The sequence below is a fragment of the Anabrus simplex genome, chromosome 7, assembly GCF_040414725.1.
Source record: "Anabrus simplex isolate iqAnaSimp1 chromosome 7, ASM4041472v1, whole genome shotgun sequence".
Lineage (NCBI taxonomy): Eukaryota > Metazoa > Arthropoda > Insecta > Orthoptera > Tettigoniidae > Anabrus > Anabrus simplex.
The window spans coordinates 180,538,647-180,553,570 of NC_090271.1; the positions used below are offsets into that span (position 1 = coordinate 180,538,647).

Below are 14,924 nucleotides of genomic sequence, written 5' to 3' on the forward strand. Positions count from 1 at the left end.
TGAAGAGTAGTGCATGGAATGTTTCTAGCATTTGTTTGTTAGTTGGGTCAATTCCTGGAAACCGGGCTGTTGTTAACACAGAAACAGAGGCAATTCTGCAGTTATTTGTTACTGGTCATATCTCTCTCCTTTGCCCTTCCCTCTTACTCCTTCAACACACTGAAGGACCTTGGTTATTGAAGGAGCTACAGACATTAAGTTGGTTTCAATACACCTAAAACAAAAGTCTCAGTTAGTGAGAAATTGCAAACTTTAGTTCGCGAGTTCATTGAAAATATATTCAGTATAGCTGGAGTGATATTATTCTGTAAGTTGTGTGAGGTAAAAGTTACTGCCAAAAAAATGCTTCACTATGCTACAACACTGTAATACTGCAAAACATAACAATTATGTAACTATACATTCTGCTCTCGAAAATAGGTAATGTCTGCTATTCAAAACCCTGACTTCAAATTCACAGTGTTCACAATTTTTGCAAGATGATCACATGAAACCAGATGATGGTTTCATCTAATGTTCCTTTAAAGAAACTTAACAACTGAAGCTTCAGATAGTTTCTTGAAAAATATCCATAACATCCTGTTTCCAATGAATCTAGTCCCAGGAAGGATGGTCTGAACCTTTGTATGAAGAGATGTTGGATATAATAAGGCGTAGCATGGGAGACAGTAAAATATGGATTTCAATAGACATGACTACAGATGTGGATGGAAGATATGTAGCAAGTGTGATTGTTGGCGTGCTGAAAGAAAACCAGCTTGGAGATACATTCCTCATGACATATGAAGTGCTAGAGAAGACAAATCATTCCAACATTGCAGTTCTCTTTGACAATTCAGTGAATCTGTTTTGGCCAAACCAAGCAAAGATATAACACATTTTTCTACTTGTAACTGACGCTGCACTGTATATGGTGAAAGCAGCCAAGGGACTTAAAATGCTATACCCAAGAAATGATACAAGTGATATGTCTTGCACATGCCTTGCATAGGGTAGCTGAAGAAGTTAGAAGTAACTACCCTGAAGTACATAAATTAATATCCAACTGTTAGAAAGTCTTTGTCAAAGCTCCACTACGCATTCAAAAATTTCATGTGGTCATAAATTGCAACAATCCTGATAATGGAAACTAGATCAGCTATGAAAGCATCATTCAAATAGCACATATTTTGCGTATAACATAAAACTGATTGAATATTGAACAGTGAAAGTAACTGTAGTGTATATGCTTCCACAGAATCTGTCCTTGATGAACACCTGTCATGTTAATGAAAGGATTCTAGTTACAATCAAAACAAACTTCAGCAATCTGGTTATTGTTCAGGTGTACTTTCCCACACTGTGTACTTCAAAACAGTCGACATATTGTCGGTGGACGTATAAGAGTAGACATACTATCCGTGAATCCATCGTGCATAAGCTGTGTGGTACAACATGGGCAGCCTCTGCTACAACTCTTAGATGCTCTGCTCTAAGCCTACTTTTCTCACCAGCTGAATATAGTACTTCTGTCAGGCTGAACAATCTACAAGAAGGTAAAACTTGATGCTCAATTGAATGACTTAATGAGACTGATATCTGGTACCGTCAGATCCACGTCAACATACTGGCTACCTGCCCTAAGTAATATTGTGCCCTCAAGCCTATGGCGCCAACAAACATTACTTCATTTAGTTTATTTTCCAGGTTGAACCGTGTTGTTGTTTTCTGTACGTTACGTACAGTTTGTCGACGTTTGAATACATTGCAGTATTCTTTGTCAAGGTGACTGAAATACCCCTACTAGATCCGAGGTAATCAGCCTCCCAGGCAGCAATCACACTACAAAGAGTGGTTCCTGACCTTGGTCTATATATCCTAGTCTTTCTGGCTGACGTAAGCCCCCTGGCTGTCTCGTGAGAATTCTGGAAGGTATGTGTCACAGCCGGGTAGTGGGGCTTGACTGCGCTGTTATGTAATAGGAGGTTTGACCTGCGTGTTTATTTTGTGGTCTGTATGTCTTAATCTATGTATAATAGGCATCCAAGAATTACTGATTTTATATCCTTCGTCTAAATTCATATTGTTCGGATGTTTCTTGATTTCAATAGCCTCACGGATTTTTCTTTCCAGATTCCAAGGGATAGCTGCTAGGATCTTGGTCTTGTCAAATGATATTCCGTGTCTTGTTTCGCAAGAATGCTTGGCTACCACTGAAATATCTGTGTTTTGATTCTTGATGTGACGGATTTGTTCTTTTAGGCGGGTGGAGATCAGATGTTTTGTTTCTCCAACATAGCACTTTCTGCAGCTACATTCAGTGTGGTATACTCCAGGAGCCTGTAGTTCTATTGTGTCTTTTACTGGTAGTAGATAATGGGCTAGCTTCCAGTGTGGTTTATAGATGGTTTTTATGTCATATTTGTCCAGTATCTTGCCGATCCTGCCTGAAGTGTTTTTAATGTATGGAAGTATCGCTGTTTTCTGGCGGGTCAGTTCTTGTTTCCCGTTGTTTTATCCTACGGCGACCTTTTCTTTGTTTTCTTCTGATTTTCTAAAGACTCATCAGATGTTATTGAGCAAGTAACCATTTCCTACATCAAACAGAATGCCTGTATGCCAGTGAATGCCTGTCCATGAACTACAAGCTGGAGAAGCTAGAGGTACTGGAAAGAAGAATCCTCAGAAAGATTATGGGAGCTGTCCAAACAGAAAGCGGATGGGAACTTCGGAGCAACAAAGAAGTTTACCAGAAGGTGGAAAGAATCTCAGAGACCATGAAGAAAAGGAGACTTGCATTTCTCGGACATTGTTCAGAACGAATGCAAACAGACTTACCAAACAGATATTTGATTACTTCTGGAGAAAAAGACCACTACAGCATGGATTAAGGAAACGAAGAAGGATATGGAAAGGTTAAGCATCTCAGAAGTCCAGCTGTTAGAAAGGAATATGTTTAGGAACACAGTGAAGAATTTGGTAGGGGTTCAAGCCACAGGAAGAACTAAGAAGACATTTCTCCTGAGGGTTCTCATGAAGTGTTCTTTTTCTTCTTCGAGGTATTCTGCATCTGATATCGCTATGACCCTGTTAACCAGTGATGTTTGAACAGCCTGCTTTTGTGATAGGTGGTGATGAGAAGAGGCGTTAAGGCTAGCTGGCGTGTTTCTGTTACAAGCTTTGAGCTCAGATTGAGAAATAGGAGAACATTAACAAAGTATGGAATCTGACAAAGGAATCAGATAATGTAATAGTCATGGGAGATTTCAAACGAAGTGTAGATGGTCGGGGTAACTGAGAATATCAGAAAGGATATTGCTGAAGGCAGAATGAACAGAGCACATAGGAGCATTAAAATATTAAGATATTGCAGCCAAGTCAAAACAAGTCACAGCTATCCTGGGGCAGAGACTGACAGTGACTATTGCCTAGTCATGGCCAAATGCAGTATCCAACTGAAAAGAATCCATCACTGAAAAAAAAAAAAAAACTTTAGATTTAGCCAAGCTAAGAGACCATCAAACTATGGATGTTTATGTACAAAAAACAAATGAATTAGCCAGAGAAAATGAAGAACTGAAATAATACTATAAAGGTAGGTTTTTTCGGTGTACCTCATGAACACTGGGAACAAGAAGACTGGAACCAAGAAAACCGTGGATTACCAGGGAAATATTGGATCTGCTACTGAAGAGAAATCAGTACAGGAGAGGGAACACAAGAGACAACCACGAACAATACAGAAAAGTCAAAAATCAAATTATAACTCTATTTAGAAGAGCAAAGGAAGTGTAGATGGTCGGGGTAACTGAGAATATCAGAAAGGATATTGTTGAAGGAAGAACAAACAGAGCACATAGGAGCATTAAAATATTAAACCGGAAACCTAAAGTGAAAATCTCCGTAGTAAGAGATAAAAATGGGAAAATATTAATAATGATGACATCAGTGCAGGGTGGAAGGAATACCTTGAACAACTGTATGATGGAGGAAATGTGCTGAATGATCTAAGGTGTATTTAATCAGAACATGAAGTAGAGGAAGATGATAAAGGACCTACAATCACAAGGAGGGAGTTTGAATCAGCACTTCAGCGATGACATGAAAATAAAGCTCCTGGTCCACATAACATACCAGGAGAACTGCTAAATAATATGGGAGAGAAATTGAAAGAACTTCTACATGCCGTGAGTAGTGGTGGTAGCGGTGATTTTTGTTTTAAGAGGAAGTACAACTAGGTAATCATCCTCTCTGAACAAATTAGTGGAAAAGAAATTTAAAATAAAACAAAATTATTTATACAACAAAGAAATAAGTACAAGATAAAACAAAAAATTATTGAATTAGGCCAAAAAATTACTAACGAATCAATAGGGAATGTGCACTCCCTGAGTAACAGTACACTTGTAATTTACACACCCTTGATTAATCCACTGTCACACATAAAGCGGATGACAGGATCAGCAATAGTCACGTCATCGGCTAGTATGCGTTCAAGTGTTTCCTGCAGGCTAAAGTTCTGTCTTAGGCCAGAGAGATCGGCGCACTCTGTGAGGTTGTGGGCCACAGTAAAGTCTGCACCACAAGAACACACTGGGGAGTCTTCCCTCTTTAGGAGAAGAGTGCGTAGATCATCCATGACCTAACCTCAGGCTACACAATACTATGGCCTCTCTCCGCGAAGGCCGGAAAGAGAACCGCTACATGGTAGTTGTCTTCTTAATTGCTCTCAGCCTGTTGGGAGTTCGGATAGCTAGCCACTCCAATTCCCAGGACGCCAAGATGGTTCGACGTAGCTGAGAACAAATGTCTTTAGTATGTACAATAATAGGTCTTGGAGGTAAAAGTACCATTCCCTTTGCAGCTTCATCTGAAAGTTTGTTTCCCACAATCCCAACCTGGCTTGGAAGCCACGTGAAAGTGGTTCTGGTGCCTGCATCACTTAACCTGGCTAGAAGGTCATGAATATGCTGCACCAGTGGGTGTTGCAAGAAACAGGTTTCAATACACTGTAGAGAACTTATCAAATCAGTACACACAAGAAAATGGTTCCTTTTGTCACCCAGTGCAAACTGCAGAGCTTCTAGTATATGCCGTGATATGTAGATGCTACGATGATGGTGAAATTCCAGAAGACTTCATCAAAAGCAAAACGGTTGATAACAAATATGGGAAGTAGTGTAGAATGTTCCGAACACAGAACCATAACTCTGATCTCTCATACATCCAAAATACTATCAATAATAAAAAACAAGATAAATAACATAATAAATTAAAAAATTGATTAGTATCAGTTTGGCTTTAGGACAGGGATGGAAACAAGAGAAGCCATCTTAGTTCTCTGAACAATATTAGAAAGGAGGTTGGAGATGAGTAGTAACACTTAGGTAACATTCATAGATAGTAAAAAGGTTGTTGATAACGTGAGTTGGGACAAACTACAGTATTCAAAATTCTTAAAGCTACAGGTTTGGACTATAAAGACAGGAGGCTGATACTGTGACTGTATTAAGGACAGACCATGATGGTAGATATCGGAGGAAGTATTCAGACAGCAAAAATCAGGAAAGGTGTAAGGCAGGGCTGCTCTTTCTCACCATACCTTTTTAAATATTCATTGAAGAAACCATAAATAATTTAAGGCAAATGCAAAAGGAGTTAAAATAAATGGGCACCATATCCAGTGCAGTCTATCTGTAGATGACATCACAATTGTAGCAGACTCTGAGAAGGAGTTGTCCAAGATGCTGAATGTTTTGTCATCAGCATTGTCAGATTCATGCTTAAACATTAAAGTTAAGAAGGCCAAGGTATTAGTTGTGAGTAAATATCCTGCATGAATTCACACCAACATCAAGCTTACTGACAAGATAGTGGAACAATTCACCAGTTTCCCTTATCTAGGAAGTCTGATTACCAATGACAACAGGTGCAGCAAAGAGATCAAAGGTTGAATATCGCTTGCCCAACAGGCGTTTAGTAATAAGAGAAATTTTTTGAGTAGTGCAAATTTAGCTTTTCGAACTAGGAAAATATTTGTGATGTCTTTTGTATGGAGTATGCTACTGTATGGCTGTGAATGAATATTGGACAATCAGAGATTAGGATGGGAAACAACTGACTAGGAGCACTTGAGATGTAGATCGGGAGACAAATGCTAAGGATTAAATGGATTGAAATGAGAACAAACAAAAGTGTTCTGCAAGAAATTCAAGAGAAGAGAGAGCTGATGCTAACAATACAGGGAAGAAGAGATAAATTCACTGGCCACATCTTGTGACATAATACCATTCTTACCATCTGCTGGAAGAGAAACTTATGGGGAAGAAAGTCTGAGGATGACTAAGGTAAAAATTCCTTCAAGACTTGACACAGAATCTTCATTATGAAATGAAACGAGGAGCTGAGGACAGAGAACATTCGTTACGTAGACAAGGCATTGCCTTTAGACATTAATGACTGATGATATTGTATAACTGAATAGCACACCACCATAAGATCGAATTTGCTACATTTGTCAATCTCTTTATGTAATCGGTTAGAGAGTGAAATTTTGTTAAGTGTTTTTAAAACTATGACAGAGCAGTGTTCAAAAGCCGTTCATGCACCAACCACCACTGGTTGAAGGATTCCTGTAGATCTCCTAATAGTGCTGCTGCAAGAACCATATTATCAGCACAATATGCGTACAGCTTTACGCCATTGCTGAGGCACTCTGTCATGGCTGTTGTAGCTATGGTGAACAGCAAAGGGGTTAATGGGTCTCCTTGTAAAACTCCATTAGCCTGTGTAGTTGCAGCTGAACTTGATGTATTATCCTGTATGAATACTATATTGCTCAAAATAATGTTTTTATCATAACTATAAGATAGTTGGTCCTTCCCAATCAACTTCTAATTTTGTCAAGAGTAGGTTCTTATTGAGCAAAATGAATGCTTTGGAAAAGTCAATAAATACCATATGAAGTTTGCCACCTAGTATTCTTTGAACCTCCTCAATATCTTCTAGGTCAATCAATACTGATCTGCAATTAGGGCAGTCGCCCAGGTGCCAGATTCCTTATCTGTTGTTTTCCTAGCCTTTTCTTAAATTATTTCAATGACATTGGAAATTTATTGAACATCTCCCTTGGTAAGTTATTCCAATCCCTAACTCCCCTTCCTATAAATGAATATTTTCCCCAATTTGTCCTCTTGAATTCCAACTTTACCTTCATATTGTGATCTTTCCTACTTTTAAAGATTCCACTCAAACTTATTCATCTACTAATGTCATTCCACGCCATTTCTCTGCTGACAGCTCGGAACATACCACTTGTCTTCTTTCTCCCAGTTCTTCCCAGCCCAAACTTTGCAGCATTTTTGTAACGCTACTCTTTTGTCGGAAATCACCCAGAACAAATCGAGCTGCTTTTCTTTGGATTTTTTCCAGTTCATGAATCAGTTAATCCTGGTGAGGGTCCCATACATTGGAACCATACTCTAGTTGGGGTCTTACCAGAGACTTATATGCTCTCTCCTTTACATCCTTACTACAACCCCTAAATACCCTCAAAACCATGTGCAGAGATCTGTATCCTTTATTTATCTGATTACCCCAATGAAGATCTTTCCTTATATTAACACCCAAATACTTACACTGATCCCAAAAAATAACTTTCACCCCATCAACGCAGTAATTAAAACTGAGAGGACTTTTCCTATTTGTGAAACTCACAACCTGACTTTTAACCCCATTTATCATCATACCATTGCCTACTGTCCATCTCACAACATTATCGAGGTCATTTCGTAAACATCTCACTTCTTGTAGAATGGATCTTTTTCTTATAAAATCAAATTGCTATTTTTGGTCAACAAGTGCTGTTAATCTCTTAGTAAGAATTTTGGTCATCACCTGGAAGAGACTGCATTCAAGTGCAATGTCTCTATAAGTGTCTAGGTCTCCTATGTTCCCCTTGCCCTTATATGGCATTTTGATTATGGATCTCCTCTAACTGTCTGGGATTCTACCTTTTCTGAGGCATTTCTTTATCAGATGTTGGCTCCTTGCCAGACTTCAAAGAAACTGAGAAAATCCTTCAGAGATAACAGTATTTGTGGGCCTGAGTGGACAAGGAACTCCTTGGACATCCATCCGATAAAGAAATTGTGAGCTATTTGTAAAGGGAGACACAGAAAAGTTGACTGTTCCACAAATATGCATAATATAGTTTCTAATTGGAGTGTGGTATCATTATTAATTCAAAAATATCTCCTCAAAGCTTGTGGAATCTATGTCAAATTGTGTAGTGCAATTTATAAGACAGAAAGGAGTTCGTCTGTTATTGTTAGTTATATGTACCAATTAAATTTCACAGGTTTGTTGCAAATGTTGTCATTGTTCATATTTTAACGTAGAGTGGTGGTGATTATTATTTTAAGAGGAAGTACAACTGAACAACCATGCTCTATTAGTACTAATCAGAAGGAAAATGGAAGAGATCTGATACTCAAAGAATGAAGGAATCAGCAAACAAAAGGGAAGGGGCAATGGAGGCATGAAAATTAAAGACTCCCTAGGCCTGCAAATCTAACACTGTCGGTGTCAGGAAAGAACAAGAGTCGACCAAGGGAAGTCCTATAAGAAAGATGAAGGTGGGGATCTTAATACAAGTAAGTGGAAGCAATGGCAGACTCAGCTAGGGTAGCCATGATCGCCAACCCATGCTCTCAAGATGAAAGTCCCTGAGTCACCTTTTATCATACGCAGAGGATACTGTAAATGTATTCTACACCCCCACCCACGGGGAATATTAATGTAGAGCATATTTCATTGTTCCAGAAAGAACTAGTAACAGGAAAGTTTAAACTTAGCCTATAATGCTTCAGTATCTCTCTCCTAGAAAACTTCTGTTTTCACATTTTTGAAAAGCAGTTGCTTATGCTTATCAACGTTTTCATCTTATTCTTTCTTCCTTTTTTTCAAGAAATTGGGGGATAGCTGGCTAAACTGATCTTTCTTGTCTTAAACAATGAGATAAACAATGATTTAATGAGGAAGTGCTCAACACTATTTATAGGCAAAGTTAAAATCATATAAAGGGCATTGGTACCTTAGGTAGGTTTTGAAAGTGTAGTTGTCCCACATGTTCTCATCAGGTAAAGCTGGATCTCGTTTTGCATTTTTATATTTGCATTGCACGGCATTGTTACACAGGTGGACGGATTCATGCAAGTTACGTAGACTGAAGGGCTGGGAGCAGAATCGTAAATAACTTTCCCTGGAAACATAATTTCTGAGTTAGTGACTACTTGTCATCATAGTATTAAAAATATGTTATGATTGAAATAAAGGTACAGTATACAGAATATCATCAACAAAGAACACTTCCTGAACAGCATTTAAAAAAGGAATTTCATAGGTACAATTAAAAATCATTTGTAGAGAATATAACTGCCTCATCTGCATTCAAAGAAAATCACCAGACTCTGAACTTCTTTAGTGCATTAAACACATGAAAATCATATGGCATAAGGTCTAGTCTGAAACAAAGGTGCTGTGGAGCTTTTCTGAGTCATATTGACATTGTCTTGTAACAAGATTACAGCCCTTAGAGAGTGTGCACCATGGTGCTTCTTCTTGAATGTTTAACACAATGATTATAGCATTGCACAATAATGCTCTGGATTGATATCCTCCCCACAAATTAATGTTAACATCTTTCCTTGGAGATGGTGGACTTGGCTTTCATTGGGGAAGACAACCCTGCATGTTTTCATTGGAGACTTTGTTGTTGTATCTTACTTTTGTTTCAATGGTGGCAATGATGCAGTACAAAAAAACCTTGCTTTCCTTCTGAAAACACAAGAGCTGAGTGAATGTGGTACCTTCTCTGATGTTTAATTTTCACACTTAGAACCTTGGGAACCCATTACACACAGACAGGTTAGAGGTTTATGAATAATAATGTGCTACAAGCTGCGAGTAATGTTGTGGGCTTATCATCAATGGTGTACCAATATTTTTGGATCAGTGGATTAAATGGTGCAATTGTGACTTCCATTATGGTCCAACAGCTTGGTCCAGATCTTATATCATCTCTGCAGCTGGTACATCCTTTCTGTAAACATATGAACCATCATTATACAGAGACCAAAGAACATGCACTGCTATTCTATGACAAGCAGCAATATGTCTTGTCTTGTCTTGTCTTGTCTTGAGACACTGTTTTAGCCGCCAAGTGTCACCACGCCCTCTGTTCCCCTATTAGAGCTTCCTTTGAAATATGTACCAGTATTTGATACATACTAGCTCCAGAGCCACTGTCTCTCATCATACGATCATGCATTGGGGTTATTCCATCATTCACAGGACTTGCTACATCCTTGGATGAAACCATTTGATCTAGGGCTGCAGGATTCTGCAACACCATGTTAATGGTTCCAGAAAATGCATAATCCATTTTTTGAATGGTAGTGCTCAAATGTCTCCTCCCCCCCCCCCCCTCCTCCTTCCCCCTGTTATTTCAATTCCAGATTCAAACAAACAAGCATTCACTGATTTTTTGGCCATCTGAAATTTCTGTCAGAAAAGCTTGACAGGTACCATATTTCCTTGTGTTATCATCCGGCATGTATCTATGTATAACTGGATAAAGAACCCTTTTATGGAGTATCCAAGCAGCTTAGATAATTTATTCAGCCTCCAAGAAGAACAACAATTGTTTGAACTGAAATTTGATCGAACATTAAAAGTCAATTTCATTGAACAATCTTGTGATGTATTTAGATTATTGGTGAAAAAAGGGTTTCCTTCAATATGCAATTACTCCTGTTCTCTAAGAATTATATATCTGAATAAGCATTTTTATTTTTGATAGGCATTAAAATCAAACACTAATGTATGTTTTCTTCTTTGGAGAACTTTGTGTTTGCCATTTGAAGTTGTGATCAAGAACAAAGTTATTGTGATCCAAGAGAAATGCCCTGCCAACCGACCGACCGACTCCAACCCAAAGCGGTGCTAGGGGTGGCTTACCCCACAGTGTTTGTCTCCAGATAGTAAGTCATAAGTGTACCAAGTTTCTTCTTTTTTTTTTTTTCTAGTGGCTTTACGTTGCCCAAGTTCCATTGAAATTGTCCCAGTTGTTTAGGAGGAGATGTGGAAAGGTACTCTATAAAATATTGCAGTGTGTTTCCATCCTCCTATATACAGCATTTCTTACTGGACTCTCATGATACAGAGTAAGTCGCCGTCACCTAGTGACATTCTGTCAATCAAGTCAATCCAATCTTGATTCGTCTTTGCAATTGAAATTAATTACATAAAATTATTCATCATAAAAAACTACCCATTGGATTTCATTCAAACCACTTCCTAAACCCTCTCAGGAGTAATAAAAACAAATTGTGAAATTTTCAGCAGAATCGGTCCAGTATTTTTGGAGTCCATTTAAGACGAACAAACAAATATTCATTTTTATATATAAGACTTGCTGTATTACCCGGCGTTGCCCGGAGAGTTTTTGAATGTTTACTTTTAAAATTTGTATTATTTTTATAGAATTCCTTTCTGAGTACAGTTTTAGAGTTATTTAGATGTATTTGAACTCAAGTTTTAGACTATTTAATTTTAAGTAAAACTTCGTCCTTGTAGAAGCTCAAATTGACTGCGAAGTATTTGATCCTTTCAAAACAAACAGGTAAGTGCTATAGATATGATGTAAAAAATTTCAACTATCATTGATATTATCATCAGTCAGCCTTGCGACCCCAAAAGCAGTGGATCAACACTAATCTCAGTAATTTTAGACTATTTACTTTTAAACCCCTCTCAGCACCCCCCCCTCACCTCCCCCCCCCCCCCCTTCCACCAATCTCAATGGAGGCTGTAAGTCATATGTGCACCAAGTTTCATTGAGAGCTATTGTGGAACATGCCCACATACATCCATAATCTCAGTTATTATTATATTCATTTTCACCCGATTTAAACCTCCATACGGATTGTGGCTGAAATATGACATAACCAACTGAAGTGTCACAGTTCAACTAGCGACATCGTAAACAATGTATTCGACATTAATATCAGTCATTTTTGTTTATTTTTATATTTAACCAACTCCCCTAGGAGTGCTATGGCTGTTTTACTCCAACAGTATTTTTTTTTTTCCAGCTAGTAAGTGTACCAATTTTGTATGAGGGCTATGCTGGAATAAACACACATACATCCATAATTTTGGACATTTTCTTTTCCATCCCTTCTCATCTCCATGCTGATGGGGGCTGAACATGGACTTCATTGACATCCGGAATGTCATTATTCACCTCAGCGACCCCGAAAAATATAGACTGTAGGTTAATATTTGTCATCTATTATTTTCATATCACTCCTCTTTCTGTGGTTTTTTTTTTTTACAATTCACCCTGCCCCTTAGAGTGCAGATATTAAGTCATATGTGTACCAAGTTTCATTGAGAGTTATGCTGGAACACACATACATACCAATATAATGGTCCGTTATTGGACATTATAAATTTTCCAGCTAACTCATTCCTGGTTACCAGCGTTTCGCCCCCGTGTGCTAGGCTGGGCTCATCAGTTGGTACCTAGCACACCTAGCAAGATGCATGGCTAGTGCATACCATGGAGGCCACTGCGTGGGCTAATTGGAGCCACCGGCAGTGCCAGTGCACTATGAGAGACTGTCTCATTACCAAAAATTGATGCCTGCTTGGCCATCAGATGATATAGATGTTGATTCCCATACTATACTATACTATTCGTAACAAATACTTGTAATATTTATGAGTGCAGATGTGCTTGTGTATAAAATATTGATCTGGAAATAATTATATAATTCACTGAAATAAAATCGATCACATTTGTTTAAAATTTAATAACAACAATGTTAACATGTGGTAGAATATGATTACAGTCTTTAAACTTATATGTGTGTATTTAATGATCCTAGCAGGGAAAGCTGCAGGTCATTGACTTCATGGAGAAAGAAGATGTAGCAATGATGGGACTGAGCAAAATAAAGTTGAAGGGGAAAGAAGAAAGAAAATGAGGAAGGGCTACATACTCTATTGGAGCAGTGGACAAGAGGCAAGGAATAGAGTTGGAGTGAAAATTAAAGGAGCCCTTGAAGAGTATGTGAAAATGGATGGATTACATAAGTGATATGATAATTAAAGTTCAGGTGAGAATGCAAAATGGAATGAAAGTCTTTGACTATCATAAGTTATGAATTTCATTATGGACTGTATTGACAATTGATCACTATCAAAGGGTAGAGAAGGGTCCACCTATTCAATACCATTAGCTAGTATAGTGTCCTATATAACTGGTACTAGTTTCGACCGCACATACATTGGGTCATCTTCAGCCAGATCCAATCAGAATTGACTAGTTCGTGCATGACATAGTTCTGGAAGATAGGAAACTTAAAAGGGTCCACCTTTTCAATACAATAAATGTTATAGTTTATTTACAACATATATTTACACTTGGAACTAGTTTCGACGCTGTTTGGCATCATCTTCAGCCAAAATGTAGGAAATAGGCTAGCATGTAGACATTTATATTACTGTACACAAGGTGTTACATCAGTGTGAATAAATGAGGGAACATGAAAACGCAAAGTACAATGTCAGTTTCAAAGTGGTCGTGAAGGGTGAGTCAAAATTGTATAAACATGAGATAACATAATCACTTAAACAATAAACATATAAACATATAAACTGTAACAAAACCATGCGGAAGTACGAGATGATTGGTATTGGAGATTCAAATTATTTCAGACACTCTTCCATTGAATGTTGCCTGCCGCGAGTGTAGTACAAAACATCGGTTATATTTCAGTAAACACAATCTTCTCAAAAATACACATAACATTATAAAATATTTGGGTTGAGATGAAATTTGGCAGATAGGGATTGAAATCACTTATTCAATAAGCGTCAATTCAAAAAAACAGCTGTGAAGGATTAGACAAGAATTGAACAAGCGTAAGTTTGGACTCGATAAATGCAAAAAACACATGAAACACACTCGAAAATGTAGGTTCGTGATGGATTTGGCACAAAAGGTCTGTGTTTAATCATTCATTGAATGGCACCGGTGCGAGTGTAGTTCAAATGTGAGGTAGGATTTGACAGCCTCTTAGAATTGCACGTGACATCTGAACTCATGGTGCGAGATGAACTTGGCAGTGAAGGTTCGAATTGTAGATATTCAGTAATGTCAATTCAAAACAGTCCATGAAGGGTGAATGCAAAAGCTATATCATACGAGTTAGGACTCATTAAATAATATTTTCAAATACAAATAACATATTCAACTTTTCGTAGTACAAGGTGAAATTGGCAGTTAAAGAATTAAAAATTTTTGTAGGATTTCTTCGTCAGGTGCCATATAGGTCAAGCGCAGCGTAAGTATGAGACAGGGCTCAACATATCCAAACTGGTACAAATGCATATTTGAATCCAAGTGTGAGATGAACATGGCAGATAAAGAGTCACTTTGTTGAGGGTGTAGTATACATATTCAGCTTGACAAGAATATAAAATTGGTATTAAGGAATACGTTCCTCTGAGAGTTTGGAGGTTGACTGTGCCAGTATTTGTGGTGTATTGTTGCAGCGTTACGTGTAGGGTGGGGGCAGGTTTCTATGATGTTTATTGGGGGACCTAAGGCGGTAAAGCTATGGCGCGAGATGAAGAGGAACAGAGCGTGTTGGATAGTTTAGGTCTGGACAGCGGCCATTGTTGGATTAGGAGGTGAGAGGGAAGGAGCGGTAGGGGAGGAGGAGTGGAAGGAGGGGAAATATGGAGGGTGATGTGGTGAAAGTGTGTGGCGTTACAAAGAATTATGCATAATGTGAAAGACAGATCTGTTTTTCGGGATATTCATGTTTTTGAAAAATTCAATGAGAAAGTCGAATAGGATCTTTGGTTTCTCT

The 14,924-nt window shown here is 38.2% G+C and overlaps 1 protein-coding gene across 1 annotated transcript in view; it reads right to left on the reverse strand.

The window, feature by feature from the left end:
* LOC136877771 (tubulin glycylase 3A-like) overlaps nucleotides 1-14,924 on the reverse strand; it is a 165,754-nt gene that overhangs the window by 14,450 nt on the left and 136,380 nt on the right. The window contains exon 8 of the mRNA XM_067151977.2: nucleotides 9,074-9,241. Coding sequence (XP_067008078.2) covers nucleotides 9,074-9,241 — 168 coding nt within the window. The remainder of the gene's footprint in view (nucleotides 1-9,073; nucleotides 9,242-14,924) is intronic.